The 24,672-nt window shown below is 38.7% G+C and overlaps 1 protein-coding gene across 1 annotated transcript in view; it reads right to left on the minus strand.

The window, feature by feature from the left end:
• LOC126203883 (ankyrin repeat domain-containing protein 50-like) overlaps positions 1-24,672 on the minus strand; it is a 520,870-nt gene that overhangs the window by 81,916 nt on the left and 414,282 nt on the right. The window contains exons 8-12 of the mRNA XM_049938265.1: positions 24,323-24,649; positions 21,103-21,309; positions 15,756-15,958; positions 7,649-7,796; positions 3,533-3,844 (exon numbers count right to left, since the gene is read on the minus strand). Coding sequence (XP_049794222.1) covers positions 3,533-3,844; positions 7,649-7,796; positions 15,756-15,958; positions 21,103-21,309; positions 24,323-24,649 — 1,197 coding nt within the window. The remainder of the gene's footprint in view (positions 1-3,532; positions 3,845-7,648; positions 7,797-15,755; positions 15,959-21,102; positions 21,310-24,322; positions 24,650-24,672) is intronic.

Raw genomic sequence — 24,672 nt, forward strand, 5'->3', positions numbered from 1 at the left:
GGAAAAAATATACATAGCATATTTTTGAAGTATTTTAAAATTTAAACAAATATTCACTTAACAATAAATATTTGCATAACTATAAACTACAGCACACAGGTCAATGACTTGATTTCATTTCTTAGTGAAAGATACTTTGAAATTAAGAACGTTTGCTGATATAGAGCCTAGGTGTATGGGACCCGTACCAAATAGAACTAACAGGAAATATTGAACATATACAAAGAAGGGCACCATGAATAGTCATAGGTTTGTTTGAGCCTTGGAAAAGTGCCACAGAGATACTGAACGAACTGAACTGGCAGACTCTTGAAGATAGGCATAAGCTATCCTGAGAAAGTCTGTTACTAAAGTTTCAAGAACCAGCTTTAAATGAATACGAGGTGCGGCTAGAAAAAAACCGGACAGATGCTGGAAAAAACATTTATTTACAATTATTTACAATTTCATGTTATCTCCTTCAATGTACTCTCCTCCTCGGTTTCACACCGCTCCATACGAATTTTCCACTGTTCATAGCAATGCTGCAGATCATTTTCGGTAAGTCCATACATTACTTCCGTCGCTTTTTCTTTTACTGCTTCAACAGTCTCAAATCTAGTTCCTTTCAAAGCTGACTTGACTTTAGGGAAAAGAAAAAAGTCACAGGGGGCCAAATCAGGTGAGTAGGGTGGATGATCTAAGATGGGAATGTTGTGTTTTGCCAAAAACATCTTCACTGACAACGCACTGTGAGCTGGGGCATTGTCTTGGTGAAGGATCCATGACTTTTTTCTCCACAAATCGTTCCGTTTTCTCCGTACTCGCTCACGTAGGGTAGCCAGGACGCTAATGTAGTAATGCTGATTCACTGTTTGTCCCTCTGGTACCCAATCAATGTGCACAATCCCTTTGATGTCAAAAAAAAAAAAACAATCATCATTGCCTTGAATTTCGATTTTGACATTCGTGCTTTTTTTTTGTCGTGGAGAACCAGGAGTTTTCCAATGCATCGATTGGCATTTAGTTTCGGGATCGTAAGTAAAAAACCATGATTCATCGCAAGTAATAACATTTTGTAAGAAGGTGGGATCACTTTCAATGTTTTCCAGGATGTCAGAACAAATCATTCTTCGGCGTTCCTTCTGTTCAATTGTGAGACACTTTGGAACCATTTTTGAACACACTTTGTTCATGTTGAAACTTTCATGAAGAATCTGCCTAACACTTTCCTTGTCAACTCCTGTTAACTCAGACACTGCTCTGATTGTTAAACGGCGATCTTGTCGAACAAGTTTACCGATTTTTTCAATGTTTGCATCAGTTTTTGCTGACAATGGTCTGCCAGTGTGAGTGTCATCACTGGTGTCTTCGTGGCCATCTTTAAATCGTTTAAACCACTCAAACACTTGTGTTCGCGATAAACAATCATCGCCGTACACTTGTTGTAACATTACAAACATTTCACTTGCAGATTTTCCTAGTTTGAAACAAAATTTGATGTTAACACGCTGTTCTTTCTGTACACTCAACATTTTCCGACGCACAGACAAAACATCAACTACTTAAAACAGACGCCACGGGCAGACTGAGTGCAGGAGGCAGATGAAACTCGAGCAGTAGGCGGAGCGAGAGTCACGTGACAGGCTACGCGACTTTCAGCCTTATTGCATTTGTTTTATTGTTTCACCAGTACTAGTCCGGTTTTTTTCTAGCCACACCTCGTATACTACAACCCTCTATGTGTCGCTCATGTAGGGATCCTGAGGATAAGATTAGACTAATTAAGGCATGCACAGAGGCATTAAAAATCATTTCTCCCACACTCCATACATGAATGGAATGGGAAGAAACCCTAATAGCTGGTACAATGGGACGTGCTCTATGCCATGCACTTCACAGTCATTTGTACAGTGTAGATGTAGATGCAGACATAGTTGTGAGTGAGTTAGTCACTACCTTGGAGAGGACCATAACTAGGGACATCATTTTTACCTTTTATCTTAAGAAGTCACACAGTTTTCCTAAGTAATTATTTTCTATCAAAACAATAACACCAATGAGTTCCAAAGTGGAGTACAAAAGCATCATGTTTTCTCTTCAAATCGGTAGTTTGAAAAGTTCCAATTTTTATTCCATAACTGCACAAACAATGGAGTATTACCATGTATCAAAGATATTTGTGTGTCAGTTATGAAGTGTTATTCTGATTGCAAAAGTGTCTTACATTTCAAACTTGTGCACTCAGGGAATCTCAACTATTTGTGTAAGTACCAGCCACTTTACAATTTACATTAAAGATCACCAACAGCCTGTACTCTAGTTATTGTAAAATATTTGACTGATAGTATTTCAATATTTCTTCATTGAGTTGTCCTAAAATAAGCAACAAATTACCTAAGCTTTTCATTTTTCAACAATCATCGGTGTATAGTAACACGTTTATCTTTTGGATGGAAACATGTTTTAGTACGAAAAATATAAAAATACATCCTGCCAATGGAACAGATCTATTTATGGTACACTTCTCCACTGCATAGTGTGAAAACTGGCAACTGACCCTGAATGATGAAAAGTATCACGCCCTCCACATGAATATTAAAAAAAAATTCAATAAACTTTGATTACACAATAAATCATACAAATTTAAAGTTGTCAGTTTAGATAAATACCTGGGGATTATTATTACAAACAACTTAAATGTGAACCATCAGAAAGAAAATGTTGTAGAAAAGACATACTGAAGACTATACCGAACAAGATGGTGCAGTGGTTAGTAAGGACAATAGTTCAACCTGTGTCCGGCCATCCTGATTTGAGTTTCCCATGATTTCCCTAAATTGCTTCAAGCAAATGGCAGGATGTTTCTTTGAAACGGCATGGCCGACTTCCCTTCCTAATCTGATGGAACCGATGACCCCTCTGTTTGATCCCTCTCCAAAACACCAACAACCAACCAACTACTGAATACTACATTTTATTGCCAGTATACTTAGAAGACACAACAAATATATGAAAGAGACTGCCTACAATACAGTGGTCCATCCTCTTCTGGAATATTGTTGTGCATTATGGAATCTTTATCAAACAGGTTGACAGAGGACACCAAAAAAGTTCAAAGGACATGTTGTTTTGTACTACTGCAAAATATGGGGGAAGGGTGCCACGAATATGATATGCAAGTTAGAGTAACAAAAATTAAAGCAAAGGCATTTCTCCATTGTGGCCAGATCTTTTCATGAAATTTCAATAACCAACTTTGTCCTCCAAACGCAAAAATATTTTGTTTGGAAGAAAGACCATGATGATAAAGTAAAATAAATCAGAGCTCACATGGAAAGATTTAGGTGCTCAGTTTTCCCATGTGACTATTTGAGAGAGAAACAGTTGAGAAATAGTCTAATAGTGGTTCTATCAATTCTCTGTCAAACATGTAAGAGTGAACTGCATGTTAGTCATGTAGATGTATACAAAAATGTGACTACTTTTATGCTCCTTTCAAATACCAAGCAGAAAAGTTGCATGAATAAAGGTTATGCTTATGTTTAGTTACCTTCACATATCCTTCATTTGCAGGCACACAGAGAGCTGCTACAGACAGTGCTGTTCGACCATCAGCATCTTCATGGTTGATCTCTGCTCCAAAGTCGAGCAAATGCTCAACTATCTCAGAATGACCCATATATGCTGCAGCAATCAAGGCCGTTCGCCCCTCATCATCTGTTCGATTTACGTCAGCACCGTGTCGAAGCAGGGCCAGGACGATGTCCTCATGTCCTCCCCATGCGGCAGCTCGCAGTGCTGTCCTCTGGTCAGAGTCTGCACAGTCAACAGCTGCACCGTGTGCCAGAAGTGCTTCCACAACCTGAGAAACAGTTCTTTGTCTTCACAACATACTACACTGCAACAGCACAGAGTAACAAATGTGACATCATTTTTGCCCACAACAGACAAACTGAATACTGGAACTATTATGTCCTTTTGGATAAATCTCAAAGCATCAGTGGGTTACATTCAGGGACACAGCTGCCTTCAATGACAATCTTCCTTACAGCAGTAAACGCTATGCAAAACTCAGAATACAAAGGACGGATTCACTCTGAACATTTAACATGAACAGCAACACCATTCTAACAATTCACAGCAGGTTAAGACACTGCTGCCTGTAGAATTTTTACATATTTTTTGCAAATTAACTCTTACAGAAACATCTTGTTTTCATACTGCACTAAGATGTGCAATGTTTACAAAAGATTACATCATCTGCTTCAATAGCCAGAATTAAGCTAATCAACAGACATTTGCTTTCAATTTTTGGGCTGTTATTGTAAAAGAACTGTTGATTGGCTGTATAGAAACATCTAAAACACTAAGTATCTCTTGTAAAACATCCCATAGTAATTAACAGCCAGTTTCAGCATGACAGGGCAACAACACATCTTGTGCGCAACATTCGTGGCCAACTTAGTGTCTAGTTTGGATAATGATTTATTGGTCACAGATAGTCTTATGAAGTCTTGTGAACCATATAGTTTGTGGTATGACTGTGAGGTTTGTAGTAGCCACTGAAGTTTTGTACCAGTTTCCTGGGATACTAGAGCATGTAAACTGTGTTGTACTACTAGCAGTCAACATTTTAAGCAGTTAAAATGAAAACATTATGTATTGTAAAAGAACATATAGTAAAGAGCACAGTAATTAGTGTACATGTTTTACTTGAAGACTGTAGGCTTACTCATATAATTTTGGTTACCTGTTCTTGCATGCATTTTCCAGTAAAGAGACAGTGAAATTTATTTATTCAACACAATCTGATTAGGATTGTCAAGACCATCTCTTACAGCAGACCAGGATACACACATACCTTTTTTACGTCATAAGTACCTAAGAAATAACAGTTTCAATATGACAAGTAACATTAAAATGAAACTTCCTGGCAGATCAAAATTGTGTGCAGAACCAAGACTCAAACTCTGAACTGTTGCCTTTCGCAGGCAAATGCTCTACTATCTGAGCTACCCAAGCACAACTCACGACCCATTCTCATGGATTTAATTCCACTAGTGCACATCTCCTACCTTCCAAACTTCACAGAAGCTCTCCTGCAGAACTTGCAGAACTAGCACTCCTGCAAGAAAAGATATTGTGGAGAATGAATGGCTTAGCCACAGCCTTGGGGATTTTTCCAGAATGAAATTTTCATTCTGCAGCAGAATGGGAATTGATATGAAACTTCCTGGCAGATTAAAACTGTGTGCCGGACCGAGCACTTGCCCGTGAAAGGCAATGGTCCCGAGTTTGAGTCTTGATCTAGCACACAGTTTTAATCTGCCATGAAGTTTCATACCAGTGCACACTCCGCTGCAGAGTGAAAATTTCATTCTGGAATATTAAAATGATTACAGTGTCTGAATTGAAATGCAAGTAACTAATATTGCAAAAATTGGCAGTTGACCCTAAATAGCGGAAAATGCGAGGTCATCCACATGAGTGCTAAAAGGAGTCCGTTAAACTTCGGTTACATGATAAATCAGTCCAATCTAAAGGCTGTAAATTCAACTGAATACCTAGGTACTACAGTTACAAACAACTTAAATTGGAAGGAACACACAGAAAATGTTGTGGGGAAGGTTAACAAAAGACTGTATTTTATTGGCAGGACACTTACAAAATGTAACAGTTCTACTAAGGAGACTGCCTACACTATGCTTGTCTGTCCTCTTTTAGAATACAGCTGCAGAGTGTGGGGTCCATACCAGATAGGACTGATGGAGTACATTGAAAAAGTTCAAAGTGGGACAGCACGTTTTGTATTATCGTGAAATATAGGAGAGAGTGTCACAGAAATGATACAGGATTTGGGATGGACTTCATTAAAAAAAAGACGTTTTTTGTTGTAATGGAATCTTCCATGAAATTCCAATCACCAACTTTCTCCTCCAAATGCGAATATACTTTGTTGACACCGATCTACGTACGGAGAAATGATCACCACAATAAAATAAGGGAAATCAGAGCTCGTATGGAAAGATATAGGTGTTCATTCTTTCCGCACGCTATACGAGATAACAGAGAATTGTTAAGGTGGTTCGATGAACCCTTTGCCAGGCATTTAAATGTGATTTGCAGAGTATCCATGCAGAGGTAGATGTAGATGTACTATATCAAAAGCCATACACGATCCTAGATGATTATAAATCTAGTATGTCAGTTCCAAATTCCTCAATAACAATGAACTGTGAAGTGTGTGTTCCCCATGCCAAAGCACTAGGTGAACATTTCCAAATAAACTATAACACTATATCAACAATGCTACTTACTGTAAAGATGACATGTTAGGCTGCAGACAGGCACAATTAAGAGATTTACAATGCTTTTGGCCACAGCTTTCATCAGCAAAAGAAAAACACACACAATTCCTACACACAAGCAACTGCCAACTTCAACACCTCAAGTCAGAATACAACTATCACGTGGGATGCACACAGGAACCTGGAGGGGGATCCCTCCAGATTGCTGCTTGCATCCATATGACAGCTGCATTCCAGCCCAAGATACTGGAGTTGACGATCATGTTTGCCTGAGGTATGCTTGCTTGTGTGGATGAATGGTGTGTGTTTCTCCCTTGCTGACAAAGGCTGTGGCCAAAATCTGTACGTAAGTGCCTTTTATCTGTGCCTGTCTGCAACTTAACATGACTTCTTTATGGTAAGTAGCAATCTATCTTTCCTACACAATTAAAAGACAATTACACACTAGCTTTCAGCCACAGCCTTCATCAGAAAAAGAAACACATACACATTCATTCACACAAGCAAGTGCACCTGATGCACAATTGACTAATAGCTCAGACCAGGCATTCTGGTCCGAGAGGAGCGACGGTGACCATGTCCCCATGAGGTGTGATTGCTTGTATGAATGGATGTGTGTATGTTTCTTTTTCTTTCTCTGGTGAAGGCTATGGCCGAAAGCTAGCGTTAAGTGTTTTTTAATTGTGCCTGTCTGCAACTTAACACATCATCTTTATGGTAAGTAACAATCTACCTTTTCCTTGAATTTTTGATATTCCAACCTGGAGTTTCCATTGTTTGATAATACTATGTCATTAAGGATGCATATATGTCTCGAATATATTGTTTTGGAGCATACACACCATTTTCATACTAATTTCCATTCAGTTGTGTTTGTTGTTTTCTTTATTTGCAATTGATTTCAAAGCCTTTATGGCTTCACCTTCAGGCACACAGGCACAGCTGTTTAACAAGGTTTACCTGTGGGTGTATTTCAGTTGTACCCAAGCATCTGAAGATGAAGTAATAGAAGACTTTGAAACCAATTGCAAATAAAACAAGCTACAAGCAGGGCTGTGTGGGAAATTACCACAGCATATAACACGTATAGTTAAAAACAAAATAATTTATAGCTGAAGTTCCCATTATCAAGTGTCATGGAAGCAACAAGATTACCTTGAATATTTCTTTACTGAAAATGTCAGCAGTTCAAAATCTTATTTAGACTCACGTCAACATCTGTTTACGAGATAATTAATCTCTGCCAAAGTACAGTACAGTAACAAATTCATACTTCTGTTCAATATGCAATCATCAGAATAACATGCAACAATAAGAATAAAAATCAACCACTAAAAATCTGGCAAGCCAGTAATTACCTGAGTGTGACCACCCCAGGCTGCAGCCCTGAGTGCGGTCCAGCCATCACAGTCCGCATGGTCCGCGCGCGCCCCTGCCGCCAACAGGGCTGCCACAACTGCAGCATGCCCATGCCTCGCAGCCAGATTCAGAGGTGTCTGGCCATGTCTGTGGAATAGAAGCAATAGAAAGTAAACAGAATCTATACAGCGGAGATGAGAAACTAAAAGACACAGAATCTTGTGGCTATATATAAAGTGGTATATTTACTGTCCTCTTTATTTGTGAGATGAGTAGAAGGGAGAAAGGTAGATTTCAATGTCTCATTGTTGTGCAGATAATTACACATTAGAACTACATCAGCTAATTGGATATGAGAGGAAACTGCAATGGTTTTCTTGAAGCAATCATCCCAATGTTCGTTTGACATCACTTAAGTGATTTCTGGCATTCCCCAAGATAGTGTGATAGACCCTCTGCTGTTCCTTATCTATACAAACAATTTAGGAGACAATCTGAACAGTCATCTTAGGTTGCTTGCAGATGATGCTGCCATTTATCATCTATTAAAGTCATCAGAAGAACAAAACAAATTGCAAAATGATTTAGAAAAGATATCTGTATGGTGCAAAAATTGGCAACTGACCCTAAATAACAAAAAGTTTGAAGTCATCCACACGAGTGCTAAAAGGAATCAGTTAAACTTCAGGTACATGATATTTCAGTCAAATATGAAGGCCTTAAATTCAACTAAATACTTAGGAATTACAATTATGAACAACTTAAATTGGAAAGAACACACAGAAAACATTGTGGGGAAGGCTAACCAAAAATTGCATTGTTTTATTGGCAAAACACTAAGAAAATATAACAGATCTACTAAAATGACTGCCTACACTATGCTTGTCCATCCTCTTTTGGAGTAATGCTGTGCAGTCTGGGATCCTTACCAGATAGTAATAACAGAGCACATTGAGAAAGTTTAAAGAAGAGTATCACATTTTGTATTATCATGAAATAGGGGAGAGAGTGTCACTGACATGATACAGGATTTAGGGTGGACATAATTAAAACAAAGATGTTCTTCACTGCGGCAGAATCTTATGAAATATTTATCACCAACTTTCTCCTCTGAATGTGAAAATATTTTGTTGATGCGAACCAAATGAAATGATCATCATAATAAAATAAGGGACATCAGAGCTCGCACAGAAAGATACAGATGTTGGTTTTTTCTGCGCACTGTCTGAGATTGGAATAACAGAGAATTATTATGAAGGTGGTTCGATGAACCCTCTGTCAGGTGCTTAAGTATGATATGCAGAACATCCATGTAGATGCAAAAGGAAAATGGGGCAAACCTAAATCTGTGTCAGTGGTTAGAGGATTGAAAATTGTAAACATAAGCCCTGTGTGTCAAAAAATCAATCATTATTTTGCTCACTTTTAAAGAGGGTGTCATCAAAACTTTCAAGTTTTTCAAGCATGAGCATCAAGTTTGTCCATTAGAGCCTGGATAGAATTTTTCTTTTCAAAGACTGCTTGCCACATACACATATTAATAATTTTAGAACACTGTTATTGGGGATTTTTTACTCAAGCCCTTCAGGAAGACAGTATACAACCACTGACCTTGCTGGCACACATATAGAGGGATTTCTGGGACAATTTAAGGGCAATCAACTCAATGAATGGATGATACTGATTTCAGAATTATGGTCTCCACTAAAAATAAATACGGTAATTTCTCTGCTGATGATTCATGATTCTCATTGTTTTCTTGCATAAGATGAGCATGAGAAAGGAAGAGGAGGAGGAGGAGGAGGAGGAGGAGGAGGAGAAACAATTTATGTTAATTTTTAGATTTCTTACTCTTCATTAACACTGTTGTTTAAAGGCAAAATTAGTTTGCTGATTTCACAGTGCAGAAAATACATTTTCGAATTTAAAGGTTAGCAGATGGCACTAAGTATATAATTTTCTTTTTCAGTTCACTATCATGTAACAATAGCTTAACATGGCAGAGAAATCTACAGTGCATATAATATGCAGTGCAGCACACTTGTTTTATGTCATAGAACCAGCTAACATTACAATCCATGTTTTCACACCAAAATCTGCCATTTCATGTAATGATTGCGTGAGGCACATTTTCTTCATACATTTTGTAGGGATAGCATGCTGGAACGTAAACAACTGCTAAGACTCTGAGGAAGTCTTAAAAATTTTAAAACTAGACAGTAAAACAAGAAAATATAATTAAGAGAACATTTCACAATGCTATTTGGGAAAACATATAAACAAATTCATGTGAAATGGAAACCAGAAACAGCTGCATATTAAGATCCTTTACTTGAAACCACAACCGGTTTCATAGCTTAAAGCCTCATCTTCAGGTGAGATCAATTACATCATGTGATACCCAAAAGTAGGGATGGATATAACACCCAACATTCACTATCCAAATAATAGTAATCTGCCAAGTGAACATACTGTTACATAATAACTAGACAAAATTCAAGAGCAAGATCTTGCACTATATGGGCTCCAAGCACCAACATGTTAGCCCTGAGCCTGGAGGAGCAGATGGCAAGTACACTATGTACACTCACTTGGCGAATTACTATTATTGGGGCAGCAGATGTTGGGCCTTCTACACAATCCCACTTTTGGGTCTCACGTGATGTAATTTATACATCCACCTGAACATGTGGTTCTAAGCTATGAAACCAATTGTGTTTACAAATAAAGGACCTTACACACAACTGTTAGTGGTTTTCATCCCACAAGATGTACGTCTACAGCAATGGTTTCCTGAACACAAAGGAGATTGCAATACAAACAGATGAAATGGATACTTGTAAAACAAAGAACAAACATTCAAAGGAAACCATACAATTTTGTCATAAAATGTTTAGACATACCAAGTGACATGATATATCATGACATTCAGTTACAAAAAACAATGAATTAAGACTTTTAATAAAAGGAATATATTGATATGTTTGCAAAATTAGTTGACAACAAATGTAAGAATTCTTCAATTGAAAACTCTACAATATTGATTATGCGAGGCAGATCTCTGTTTTCTACATACTGCCATAGACATTCCCATATAATAATCTCTATCACATACACTACCCACATTGCATTGCAGCATTCTATAGAACTTTCTTGCTGTGCAGATAAAGCAACCTCTTGAGAGTGTGGACATAGTCTCATTACTGTGAAAGATTGGAATGTCCACCAGTTTCCTTTCTGTTTAAGCTTGCAGTGACTCAATTTTCTGACCTATCCAGTTAAAATTTAACTCTTGCATTCCAAGGCTGATCTTCTTCTTTTCCATAGCAATTTAACCCATTTAGTATGGGACCCCTCCTTCAGGATATGACAAATTTTATTTTGGTATTTAGTTCTGTTGCCAGATGCCCTTCAAGGAGGTTGTGGGTGCCATCTGTGTGTTTATTGTGTCAACTTTTTTCTGTGTGTTATCATATTTCAACTGTTTGTATATAATATTCTCCAAGTCAGAAATTTCAGACCAGCCTAGCACTTGCCTAAATGAGTGTAGGAAAATGCCTAAAACCACACCCAGCCTGACTTGTGTAACAGCCCACAGTCATTACTCCACCACATGGCTACAGCTTGATATGAAAAAAATGCACTACATACTGGGCTGAAGCTAGCCAATGCCCTACCAAAAAGTCTCACAACCTTTCCTACTAACAAATTAAAAGATCAGCTAAAAAGAATTCTAATTGAAAACCCTTTTTATTCCATAGACGAGTATTGTATCTGTATGAAAAGTGCTTCATAAGTATGTCAAGCTCATAGTTTTAAGTAACCTACAACTAATATAATGTTGATAAAAACAATATTTGTAACATTGTGATTGTATACTACCAAATGTAAAATCCATCAAAATGTAAAATTTATTAATACAACCAAATCTTTAGTTTGTAATTTATAAACTGACGTATTCAGAAGAATAATCTGTATGATGTCCTGAAACTGTATTATTTCTAGGGATTGTATTTGATTATTCGATGTTGAATAAATATTATTATTATTACTTCTTTACTTTCTCAGACGTTAAGTCTGGTTAAGAATGGAAAGTGACGCGGACCTTGATCAAGCGTCACAACCTATTAGCTGTACGGTATGTGTTATATTGCATTTAGGAACTTTCGGGTAATTGAACATGTATCAATAATTACGGATTTCTGTAGTTGTCTATATATGGTTGGATGTAGCTGTATTGCATTGATGTACTGGTGGATATTGTGTGGTATGACTCCTGTAGTTGATAGTATAATTGGTATGATGTCAACTTCATCCTGATGCCACATGTCTTTGACTTCCTCAGCCAGTTTGATGTATTTTTCAATTTTTTCTCCTGTTTTCTTTTGTATATTTGTTGTATTGGGTATGGATATTTCGATTAGTTGTGTTAATTTCTTCTTTCTATTGGTGAGTATGATGTCAGGTTTGTTATGTGGCGTTGTTTTATCTGTTATAATGGTTCTGTTCCAGTATAATTTGTATTCATCATTCTCCAGTACATTTTGTGGTGCATACTTGTATGTAGGAACTTGTTGTTTTAAAAGTTTATGTTGTAAGGCAAGCTGTTGATGTATTATTTTTGCGACATTGTCATGTCTTCTGGGGTATTCTGTATTTGCTAGTATTGTACATCCGCTTGTGATGTGATCTACTGTTTCTATTTGTTGTTTACAAAGTCTGCATTTATCTGTTGTGGTATTGGGATCTTTAATAATGTGCTTGCTGTAATACCTGGTGTTTATTGTTTGAACCTGTATTGCAATCATGAATCCTTCTGTCTCACTGTATATATTGCCTTTTCTTAGCCATGTGTTGGATGAGTCTTGATCGATGTGTGGCTGTGTTAGATGATAACGGGTGCTTGCCATGAAGTGTTTTCTTTTTCCAATTTACTTTCTTCGTATCTGTTGATGTTATGTGATCTAAAGGGTTGTAGAAGTGGTTATGAAATTGCAGTGGTGTAGCCAATGTATTTATATGAGTGACTGCCTTGCGTATTTTGCTAGTTTCTGCTCGTTCTAGAAAGAATTTTCTTAAATTGTCTACCTGTCCATAATGTAGGTTTTTTATGTCGATAAATCCCCTTCCTCCTTCCTTTCTGCTTAATGTGAATCTTTCTGTTGCTGAATGTATGTGATGTATTCTATATTTGTGGCATTGTGATCGTGTAAGTGTATTGAGTGCTTCTAGGTCTGTGTTACTCCATTTCACTACTCCAAATGAGTAGGTCAATATTGGTATGGCATAAGTATTTATAGCTTTTGTCTTGTTTCTTGCTGTCAATTCTGTTTTCAGTATTTTTGTTAGTCTTTGTCTATATTTTTCTTTTAGTTCTTCTTTAGTATTTGTATTATCTATTCCTATTTTTTGTCTGTATCCTAGATATTTATAGGCATCCATTTTTTCCATCACTTCCATGCAGTCGCTGTGGTTATCCAATATGTAATCTTCTTGTTTAGTGTGTTTTCCCTTGACTATGCTATTTTTCTTACATTTGTATGTTCCAAAAGCCATACTTATATCATTGCTGAATACTTCTGTTATCTTTAGTAATTGGTTGAGTTGTTGATTTGTTGCTGCCAGTAGTTTTAGATCATCCATGTATAGCAAATGTGTGATTTTGTGTGGGTATGTTCCAGTAATATTGTATCCATAATTTGTATTATTTAGCATGTTGGATAGTGGGTTCAGAGCAAGGCAGAACCAGAAAGGACTTAATGAGTCTCCTTGGTATATTCCACGCTTAATCTGTATTGGCTGTGATGTGATATTATTTGAATTTGTTTGGATATTAAGTGTGGTTTTCCAATTTTTCATTACTATGTTTAGGGACTGTATCAATTTAGGATCTACTTTGTATATTTCCAATATTTGTAGTAACCATGAGTGGGGTACACTATCAAAAGCTTTTTGGTAATCAATGTATGCGTAGTGTAGCGACCTTTTTTTAGTTTTAGCTTGATATGTCACCTCTGCATCTATTATCAGTTGCTCTTTACATCCTCGTGCTCCTTTGCAACAGCCTTTTTGTTCTTCATTTATAATTTTGTTCTGTGTTGTATGTGTCATTAATTTCTGTTTAATGATTGAAGTTAATATTTTGTATATTGTTGGTAGGCATGTTATGGGGCGATATTTAGCTGGGTTCGCTGTGTCTGCTTGATCTTTAGGTTTCAGATACGTTATTCCATGTGTAAGTGTATCAGGGAATGTGTATGGGTCTGCAATGTAACTGTTAAATAATTTAGTTAGATGTGAATGTGTTGAGGTGAACTTCTTTAGCCAGAAATTTGCTATTTTATCTTTTCCAGGGGCTTTCCAATTGTGAGTAGAATTAATTGCTTGGGTGACTTCATGTTGCAAAATTATCACTTCAGGCATTTGTGGTATCATCTTGTATGTGTCCGTTTCTGCTTGTATCCACCGTGCATGCCTGTTATGTTGTACCGGGTTTGACCATATGTTGCTCCAGAAGTGTTCCATGTCTGTTATGTTTGGTGGATTGTTTATTTTAATGTGTGTGTTATTTATTGTCTGGTAAAATTTCTTTTGGTTTGTGTTGAATGTTTGGTTTTGTTTCCTTCTATTTTCACTTTTTTTGTATCTTCTGAGTCGTTTGGCTAATGCTTGTAATTCCTGCTTTTTTTCGTCTAATTGCTCTGTCGCTTCTTGTTGCGAGATTTTACCTAACCTTTTTCGTTTTTTTTCCGAGATTTCATTTCTTATAAATTGTGTTAGCTGTCCGATGTCTTTTCTCAGTTTTTCTATTTTGATCTGTAGCCTGTGTTGCCATGCTGGTTTTGTGGGTTTCTTCTGTGTGTTGGTTGGTTCTGATCTCTGCCTAGTGTGTATATTAAGTGTAGTGAGTGCTCCTATATAAACCAGTAGTTGTAACTCTTCCATAGTTGTGTTTTCATTTATTTTGTTGTGTATGATTGTGTTGATAGTTTTTATTGTTGTTTCGATTTGTGGGTTATTTGGTGGTCTATGCAAGAATGGTCTAATGTCTGTATTTGTGTCTTTGTATTCTATATATGTTAGCTGAAATTTTTCTTCTATATCTAACATCTGTGTCACTTCGTGTTCTATTTGTGCTTGTTCTGGTGGCTGTCTTACGATTTCGTTTTCCTCTGATTGTTTAATTGGTGCGTGTTGTTCTTTGTTTGTTTGCTCTGGGATGTTTGAGTCCATTACTGTATTTTCTTCTTCTTCTGATTGCACATTATTTTGTTCCAGTATTTGTTGTACTTGTTGTTTGATGTTTTCTAATTCTGACTGGAGTATCCTGTTATTTTTGATTATTACACGGATCTGATCAGCTAGTCGTTGTTCTGTTAAAAATTTTAATTCTGGGTATCTGGTAATAAATGTTGTGTATACTTGTGATCTGTATCCAATTGTGTTGGTTCCTACGTTTGTTGCTTGGTAATAACAGAACATGAGGTGTCGATTAACTTCATCTGACCATCTCATCCTCTGTCTTTGTTTTCCTTCTAGGGTGGTTGCAGGAAGCATATCCTGCAAAACACCTCTATTTGGATTTAAATCATTTTCCAGTTGGCTAGCAGTTTCGTTACCATTGTGGGCGGGCATAGGGTTCAAGCGTCGTCCCCGACCATGACGGCGCTTGTCCGAGGCTTCTTTAGTTCTGTCCTGAACAAACTAATCACACTAAAAGGGGGGTTAGCCCTATTAGTGGTTTGTTCTTTTCGTCGCCTTTTACGACTGGCAGAACATACCGGAGGCCTATTCTTTTCCCGGGCCTCCACTATTATTATTATTACAATCTGGGTCTCACATACCTTCCTGCCTCACAAGCTAGCATTCTGCTTATTCTGCTATAGGAGCAGGTGATTTACTAAGATTGATAACACAGGTATTTCTTATTGTTTGAATTTTCGGGTCAGGTACACAAACATTAGAGGTAAAATTAGTGAAGTATTTTCAGCATTAATTTATTAGATGTTACAAAAATCACAAAGCAATTTTCCTCAGTGGCAACACAGGGTAAAGTACTGGCTTCAATAAATATTTGTGGACTGTTGAGTCCATCAAAGACAGTACCTGTCAGTCGCCTCCAGACAAGCGCCAGGCCTGGCGGCTGCCAGTGCCAGTAGAGCTGCATCTCCCTCGGCAGCGAGGGCGTGCAGCAGCGTCCTGCCACCAGAGTCGGCTCGGTTCACATCTCCGTCTGCCCCCAGTAGTTCCAGCAATGGATCTACGGGGGAGATAGGGCGTAGAGGGCTGGCGTTGCCATCTACGGATATCTGCATTGTGAAACAAAAGAATCACTTCAGCTGACCTATCACATTCTCCTATGTGGAAAATATTGCTACCTATTCTTGTATAGGTATAACAGCCCTGGCAGTCAGTAGCTTTTTACTTGGGGTGACGATGGCAGAGAGAGCTGTTGGAAACTGAAGTACTTTATTCAAAATTACATGGCTTGAAGACAGAGAAGTTTTATTCAGACATGACACCATGAATGACTCCAGGGACGAATCATCAGCACTTACAGCATACCAAAACTAATAACAGTAGTTCAGGTACACACACCGACACCACAAGAAGTAGATAAAGGGAGTATATTTGTGGACCGGGTGTGTAAATAAGTATGTAATGGATGACAAAAAATATAATAATCATAGTGGACTGGAATGTTGTGGTAAGAGAAGGAATGGCAAAGAGAGTTATAGAAAAATATGGGTTCAGTGTTAAGGATGACAGAGAAGGAACTCTATAGGTTCTGCAATAAAGTTTAGCTATTAATAATAAACACACTACTCAACAATCACAAGAGGAGGAGGTGTACTTGGAAAAGTCCTATACACACAGAAAGATGCCAGATGTATTATACCACAGTGAGACAGAAATTCCAAAACCAGATGTTCGATTGTATGGCATATCCGTAAGCAGATATAATCTCAGCTCAAAAGTTAAAAATTATGGGGAGAAGACTAAAATTTAAGAATGTGGTCAGGAAGAATAACTGTGCCAGGAGGTGAGATGACGAAGTACTGAGGAAGATAACGTGTGTTTCAAATTCTCTGAAGCTGTAAATATTATGATAATGAAAACTTATGAATCCTTATTAGCAGTTCAGTTGAAGAGAAACTGTCTTCCTAAAAAGGTCAGTTACAGGAGGTGGGCAGATGAATATGGGCACAAGGAAACTAACTGCAAAGAAACCTTGAGTAATAGAAGAAATAATTCAACTGATCCATGAAAGAAAGAGATACAAAAATGTCAAGAAAAGGAAGGTATACAGCAGTGTCAGTCACTTAGGAATTAAATTCACACTAAATGCATGGTATCTCAAACAAAATGGTTATTATATGAATGTAATAGAGGGAAACATTCCACGTGGGAAAAATATATCCAAAAACAAAGATTCTGTAACTTACCAAACGAAAGTGTTGGTACGTTGATAGAGACAATAACAAACATGTTATTGTCTCTATCAACGTACCAATGCTTTTGTTTCGTAAGTTACAGAATCTTTGTTTTTAGATATAAAATGGTTATTATAGATACAGAAAGTAAGCAAAATGGAAACTGTTGTTGGTAGAACAGATTCAGTATGCGGAAAATTCAAAATAACTTCTGGTGAAATTAAAATCAAAGTTATCGACATTAAGAGTGCAAAACGAATTCCAGTGTTAAACATAGAGGAGAGAGGAAATAGGTGGATAGAGTAAACTGTGGACTGTACAAAGAAGAGGAAATGTCTGCTGAAATCAATCAGGATGACAGTGAGACAGGGTACCCAGTACTAAAGTTACAGCCCTGACAGAACTTTGGAAGGCTTGTAATCACACAAGGCAGAACAGAGAGAGGACTTTCCTTTGGAATTCCTAAATTTGTTGAGTCAACTGTCAACAAAATTATTATTTAGGTTAATGCATAGGATATATGAACTAGACACATACAATATGTACAAAAATCAAGGAGGAGCAATAAGAATGGAAGAACAATGAAAAATTGCTCAGATTAAAAGAAAGAGTGTAAGAGGGGGATACAGTCTTTCTCATTTACTGTTCAAACTGTACATTGAAGAAGCAATGGTGGAATTAAAAGAAAGGTTCCAAACTGAGATTAAAGTTCAGGGTGAAAGGCCTGTCACTGATTTACTGATAACATTCCTCTCCTCAATGAATTATAGAAGAATACAATACCTGTTGCATTGAATGAAGTCTACTGAACGCAGAGCAAGGATTGACAGTAAACCAAGGAAAGACAAAATTTACACAACAAAACCATGAAGATACCAGCTAAAGGTAAAGGTAAGGGCAAAGGTAAATTCTGTGGCACAAGCCTGTGACTGGGCTATTGCACTGGCTGCAGAAGGAGTGCAGGCCTCCTTCACTTAAGCACTAGGAGGGGGAGAGCAGCAAGCACATCACCCCAGTTCCCTTTCGCCCTTGGGAAGGATCCATGACATTCATCTGACAGCAGGCTTAATGGAGCTGGTGCCACCCTGGAAGGATAGGAACAAGGAAAATTTCCCCTCCCTTCCACAACTCGGGATTGAACCTGAGACATCCATAGCCAGGATCTCGTGCTCTTCACACAAGCACATGAAGACACCAATTAATACTTATCTGTGTTACAGCCTTATAGTCATAAATTTTGTTTTCTCAATTTACAACTAACAAAAAGCATGAAATCAAGTCTGCATATTAGAACAAGGTGAAAATTTCTCAACTTAATGCTGGGGTGGTATTGATATCAATTAAATTCTGTTTTAGTTAAAATGTTTTTGTCATAATACATTCAAATGTCAAGCTGACATACAGAACAAGTGAATTGGTTCAAATGGCTCTACTATGGGACTTAACATCTGAGGCCATCAATCCCATAGACTTAGAACTACTTAAACCTAACTAACCTAAGGACATCACACACATCCATGCCCGAGGCAGGATTCGAACCTGTGACCATAAACAAGTGTATTATATATTTTTATAGCAGCAATGTTGCACAATTCACTGACATGGACAAACCTGATTACTATGCCTTCTTGTTTTCCTTTGATAGTTTATCACTAATAAACATTCATGTACAGCTGGTGTAGTCCTATTGGGAGCCTGTTCCTGATATCTAGTGGGCCAACAATGTTGAGGTGAATGTGTGTGAACCAGTGTTGTGTGGGTGAAGGTGGCGACAGGGGAGTGAACATGCTACCCGACCTTGGTGTGTTGGCATGGAACACAGGATGGGGCCCAGTTGCTGCAGTCACACAGAATGCCCATCCAGATGAAGTACTGTTTCATGAGGATGGCAGAAGTATGGATACCTGGATGAGTGAGGCCATGGACACAGTCAAATGCCAGTTTTCAGAAGGTGTGTGTGGGGGGGGGGGAGGGGGGGCAGAAGGGCAGGGGCGATTGTTGGAACCATCAGGTTATGAAGGATCCACAAGGATATCACATCAGATCTTATGGTCAGAGTCCGCTGTGGATCTTAGCTGGAGGTTGAGGCCACAGTTAGCATTCTGAAGGGCATGGGCTAGGTCCACATCCCCCTCTTGAGCAGCAGCTGGGACACTGTCATCTACGGCTTGCGCGGTGGTGCACGAACGGCTGAGGCAACCTGCCATAAGGTTGTTGATGCCAGCAACATGCCGGACATCAGTAGTGAATTGTGCAATCTACTCCTGTAGCATAAGCTGTCACTGTGGTATCTGGTCTATGTATTTTTTGCAAAAACAAGAGGAGGGGGGCAGTAGTGTGTGAAGATTATAAAGATGCTTACCTCAACTGAAGATCAGAAATAGCAGATGGCTTCATGAACTATGAGCAGCTCACGGTCATATGCGCAAGGCATGGCTGGAGGTGCGAGCAGGATGCGTTCGGCTGACCCAATGGGGACAGATTTTGTGAGCACACGGAGTGTGCTAATTGGAATAATAATTAAAAAGAAAAACCAGCATGTTTAGGTAATGAGACTCTGCACTTTGGTTCAGAGGGGACCATCAGTGAAGGAACAATTTAGGTTCCTTTCTATGTTCCTAAGGGGCATCACTAAGGAAGGTAACAATAAATAATTGGGCATGCTGGAAGAAGTGCACAAGCCGATTCAAAGATGATATTCCTAAAAGCTAACAACTACAGCAGAATTTAATGAGTTACTACCTTTTAATCTAGGAGGGCACTTGTTTGTAGTCGAGTCTTTGGATAGGGAGGACCATTAACGGCTTACAGCCTTTGTTCAGCATCATCTGGCAGCATGGGAAAATCCACTTCAGTGGCGGGCTTGGCAGCAAAGGGGTGCCAAAATGGTGAGGTACGGAATAGTAATAAACCCACCTGATCCTCTTGGTGCACACTGCACTTCAGTTCACTATTTACACTGCACGCAGTATTCCAGGTGCTGATACCAGGGGGACAAACCGGGCATCCAGCATCAGGCTTTGTACATCCGCAATCAAGGGAAGCACCTCAGGGGAAAACAGTTCAGGAAGGTGGTGCAGAAAATGTGGTAACACTCCTATTGTTAAGTGAACTGTGACTGAACACAGGCACTGGATGAGGAGTAAGACTTCTGTTGTTTGTGTGTACCATGGCAAAGAGTGGGACATGATGACGCGAGCCACATTGCTTTGCATGGGCGAGCTGCTAGAGGACTCCCGGGAGATGATTCTCATCGAAGGGGAAAAAGAGATTGCCTGAGTGATGGTTAGGTGGCCATTGCATCCAGAAAGCATGGCCATCTAAGCTCTACCTCCAGCAGAAGTGACCGGCGAGCATGTTGGGAGGGATGTGGTGGTACCTCGGCTGGCAGGTGCTTCACTGATCGCTGGTTTTCAGTCTGCGCACGCCACTGTCTGCTGCTACAGGTGGAGGTGATGGAAGGAGTAGCCACAAGGAGAAATGATCGCCTAAGAGAAATCGGAGCTTGAACAGAAAGATCTAAGTGCGTGTTTTTCAAGTACACTTTTTGAAAGTGTAATAGTAGAGAAAGCATGTGAAAATAGTTCAATGAACCATCTGCCAGGAACTTGATTGTGAACTGCAGAGCAGTCATGCTGATGTAGATCCAGACATAGTTGTATACATATCCATGATAATGTGTTGGAAATGAGATACCAGAAAGTTTGGCAACTACAAATTTCTGGAATATTCTCCATTCTCACACTACATCTGGTGTGCTCCAACTTCCACTTGTCCTATATCTGAAGAGATTTGTGGCTGAAAACAGGTTTTGAGTCCAAAGAAGACATTGTAGCAGCAGCAGATGAGTACCTTGCAGAGTTTCCACAATCACTCTTCAAAGATGGTATTTACAAACTAGAAAAATATTCATTCCTACCTTGTGTACAACAATTTTTATTTTAAATAAATGAAAAAAATTTTAGCTATAAAATGTAGACTAGTGGATGTATGCAACTGGTATCTCCACTGTTGCTTACCTGACTAGAAAGTGCTACATCTTCCGTGCTATCTATGATAGCTAAGGTACTAATGTCTAAGGCTGTTGATAAGGCCGCATCACTATGGACTTGCTCCTCTGTAGGCACCCTGGCCCCTGCATCTGCCAGGAGCCTCAGCACCCTGTTGTCCTTCGGCAGTGGCAGCGTCCTCCATGCATTTGCTGTTGTGTAGTCTCCGTCATCAACCTGAATGTGCAAGAAGTACACAATAAGTGACTTATCCAATGGAAGAAGCTGCAGAAATCATTTTTAATAGTAAATAAATACTTTGTGCTACTCTCAACCAAGAACATTCCATTTGATATGATGCATCTTGGTGATTTGTGACTCAGTATTTTTTACTCAGGCAACTTCTCCTTGGCATCTCTGGAGCAGAACCCCTTACACACAGCAGGAAAGAGGGAAGTGGTCACCAGGAATCAAAAGTGAGATCTCTGCATTAGTAGCCAATGAAATCAGAGATTATTACTGGTCTGTGTAGTAGTCTGCGAGTTATGCTAAATGGGCAGTGAAATAACTAATCATAGTCACAGTAGACAGAACATAAAATACAGGCTGGTTGCAGCAGAAAAGCGTTTCTGAAAAATTGAAATTTTTTGACACAGAATATAAATTTAAGTGTTAGGAAGTCTTTTCTGAAGGTATTTGCTTTCTGAGTAACAGTGTATAGATGTGAAATGTGGACAATAAACAGTTCAGACAAAAAGAAGTACAAGCTTCTGAAATGAGGTGCTACAGAAGAATGCTGAAAATTAGCTTGGTAGTACTAACTGTACTGGGGAAAATTAAATTTATGGTACAAGTTGACTAAAAGAAGGGATCTCTTGACAGGACACATCTGAGGCACTAAGGAATTGCCAATCTGGTAGTGGACAGTAGTGGAGTGTGTGTGTGTGTGTGTGTGTGTGTGTGTGTGTGTGTGTGTGTGTGTGTGGAGTGGTAAATATTTTAGAGGGAGATCAAGGCTTGAATGCAACAAACAAATTCAAATAAACATAGGTTACAACAGCTACGTAGTGGTAAGATGCCTGTACAGGATAGATTAGTGCAGAGAGCTACATCAAATGAATATTTACAATGAAGACCAAAGTAACAACACATCTCATAAAATGACTGACTGGTTGGATGCAGCTTGCTACAATTTCCTGTCTTCATCTCAGAGTACCATTCACACCCAACATTCTTCATTATTTGTAAGATTTACTCCCCTGTATTGCTTTCCCTCTAAAGCTCCATTCTGGAACCATGGGAATCGTTCCATGACATCTTAATACATCTCCTGTCACTCCGTCCCTTCTTCTAGCCAGTATTATTCACATATTCCTTCCCTTGCAATTCAGTGGAGATCCTGCTGATTTCTTATCATATCAAGCCCCTTAATTTTCAGCACTCTTCTGTAACACCAACTCTGTTCTTTCCTGTACTCCCACAATCCCTGATTCATTTCCATACTATACTGTGTTGCAAAGTTACATCCTCAGAGACTTTGTTACCAAATTAAGACTTGTTTGATACTAGTTTACTTCTTTTGGTAAAGAAACTACTCTCTGTCTCTGATATTCTGCTTCTTATGTCTTCATTGCACTGTCTGTCAGGGACTATTTTCCTTTCAAGGTAGCATAAATCCTTTAATTATTCTAATAACTGGTCACCAATTTTGACAGTTATTTCATTACTACTGCTCTTCATTTTCATCTTTATTTGTTTTATCCTCAATGTATATTTTGAATTCTATACCCTTTTCATTCCTTTGAACAGATCATGTAATTCTTCCTCACTTTCACAGAGGAAAGTAATTTCACCAGTGAACCTTAACATCGATATCCTTTCAACCTGAATTTTAATCCCACTTTTAAACCCTTCTTTTATTTCCTTCACTGCTTTGACACACAGACTGTACAGCAGAGGAGAAAGTCTGCCAATCCTGCCTTATGCCCTTTTTAATTCAAGCACTTCTCTCCTGGTCTTTCAATCTTAATGTTCTTTTTGGCCCATATAACATGTTGTGTATACATACCTATGCTGTGTGTTTCCCACCTACTCCAATAGTGGAGTGTCATTGCGGTTTTCAGTCTGAGGACTAGATTGATGCAGCTCACCATGCTAGTCTAACTGCATGCGCCTCTTCATAACTGCTGGAATCTACCTCCACTCGAGTGTGTTTACTACCACAAGCCTTAGTGTCCCTTTATTATTTGCCACTTTTTGAAAGTATCTATTCTCCTCATGCCTTATCCATGTTTCACTTCCATGTATGGGTACACTCTAGATAAAAGCTTTTTGGAAATACTTCCTAACACAGAAATTTGATGATAGCAATTTCTTGATATTGTCATTCTACACTTTAAATTCTCTTTACTTTGGCAACCATCAGTTGTTTTTCTGTGCAAACAGCAAAGTTCATCTATTAGTTTTAACCTATCATTTCCTAATCTAATTCCCACAGCATCACTTGATTTAATTCATGACTACTCTCCATATCCTTGTTTCTCTTTTGTTCAATGTTCATCTTATAACCTCTTTTCTAGATATTATCCATTCCACTGAACTGATCTTCCAAGTTCTGACAGAATTACAGTTTACCCAGCAAATCACCAAGATTTCATTTTGTCTCCTTGAAATTTAATTTCCTTTCCTAATCTCTCCTTCATTTCCTTTACAGCTTGTTCAATGTAGACATTGAATAATAATGGTAATAAGCTACATACTTGTCTCACTCGTCCTCAACTACTGCTCCCTTTCACGTTCTTTGAGTCTTACAGCTGCAGTTTAGGCTCTCTCTGCAAGTTGTAGATAATCTTTTGCTCACTGTATTTTAATACTTCTGTCTTCAGAATGTCAAAGAATGTATTCCAGTCAGCAATGCCAAAAGTTTTCTCTACATCTATAAAGACATAAATAGTCATTTGCCTTTCTTAAACCTATGTTCCAAATTAAGCATCAGTACTGAGTCATAAGTTTCTATATTTCTCCTGAACTCTACATGAGGTCAGCTTCTACCAGTTTTTCCATGTTCCTGTAGATAACTTGTGTTTATATTCTGCAACCATGACTTTTTAAATTGACAGCTTGAAAATCATAAAACCTTAGACAACACGTGACAAATAACTAATTGAAGTGTTGTTTGTTTGCAACTAATTCTAAATAACTAATACAAATCCTGCAACCATATTTTTTGAGTGTGCCAAAAATAACATACCTCTAACAGACAGTCTTCAACAGGTGCCCCACTGTCAATGAGCCACAGCACGAGCACAGTGTGCGGGTCAAGGCCAGCAGGCAGGGCCTGCACCTGTGCTGCCGGCTGTGGCTGCGGTGGCGGCCACTGCGACCGGACCATGTGCATGGCCAATGACGGGACCTCCTCCACGGGGAGCTGCCGCCCAAACTGGGAGAGCGACACGGCCAGCATGCCGTGACCCGCCGCAGCAGAGCACAAGTACTTCTGCGTGCAGTGCTTCACGTCGAGCAGCCACTCGGCGAAACTGTGGTGGAAGAGCTGTGGTGGGCTCCCGCTGCTGCCACCCTGCGGTCAAAGAGGAGTGTACT

This window comes from Schistocerca nitens, chromosome 9, assembly GCF_023898315.1.
Source record: "Schistocerca nitens isolate TAMUIC-IGC-003100 chromosome 9, iqSchNite1.1, whole genome shotgun sequence".
Lineage (NCBI taxonomy): Eukaryota > Metazoa > Arthropoda > Insecta > Orthoptera > Acrididae > Schistocerca > Schistocerca nitens.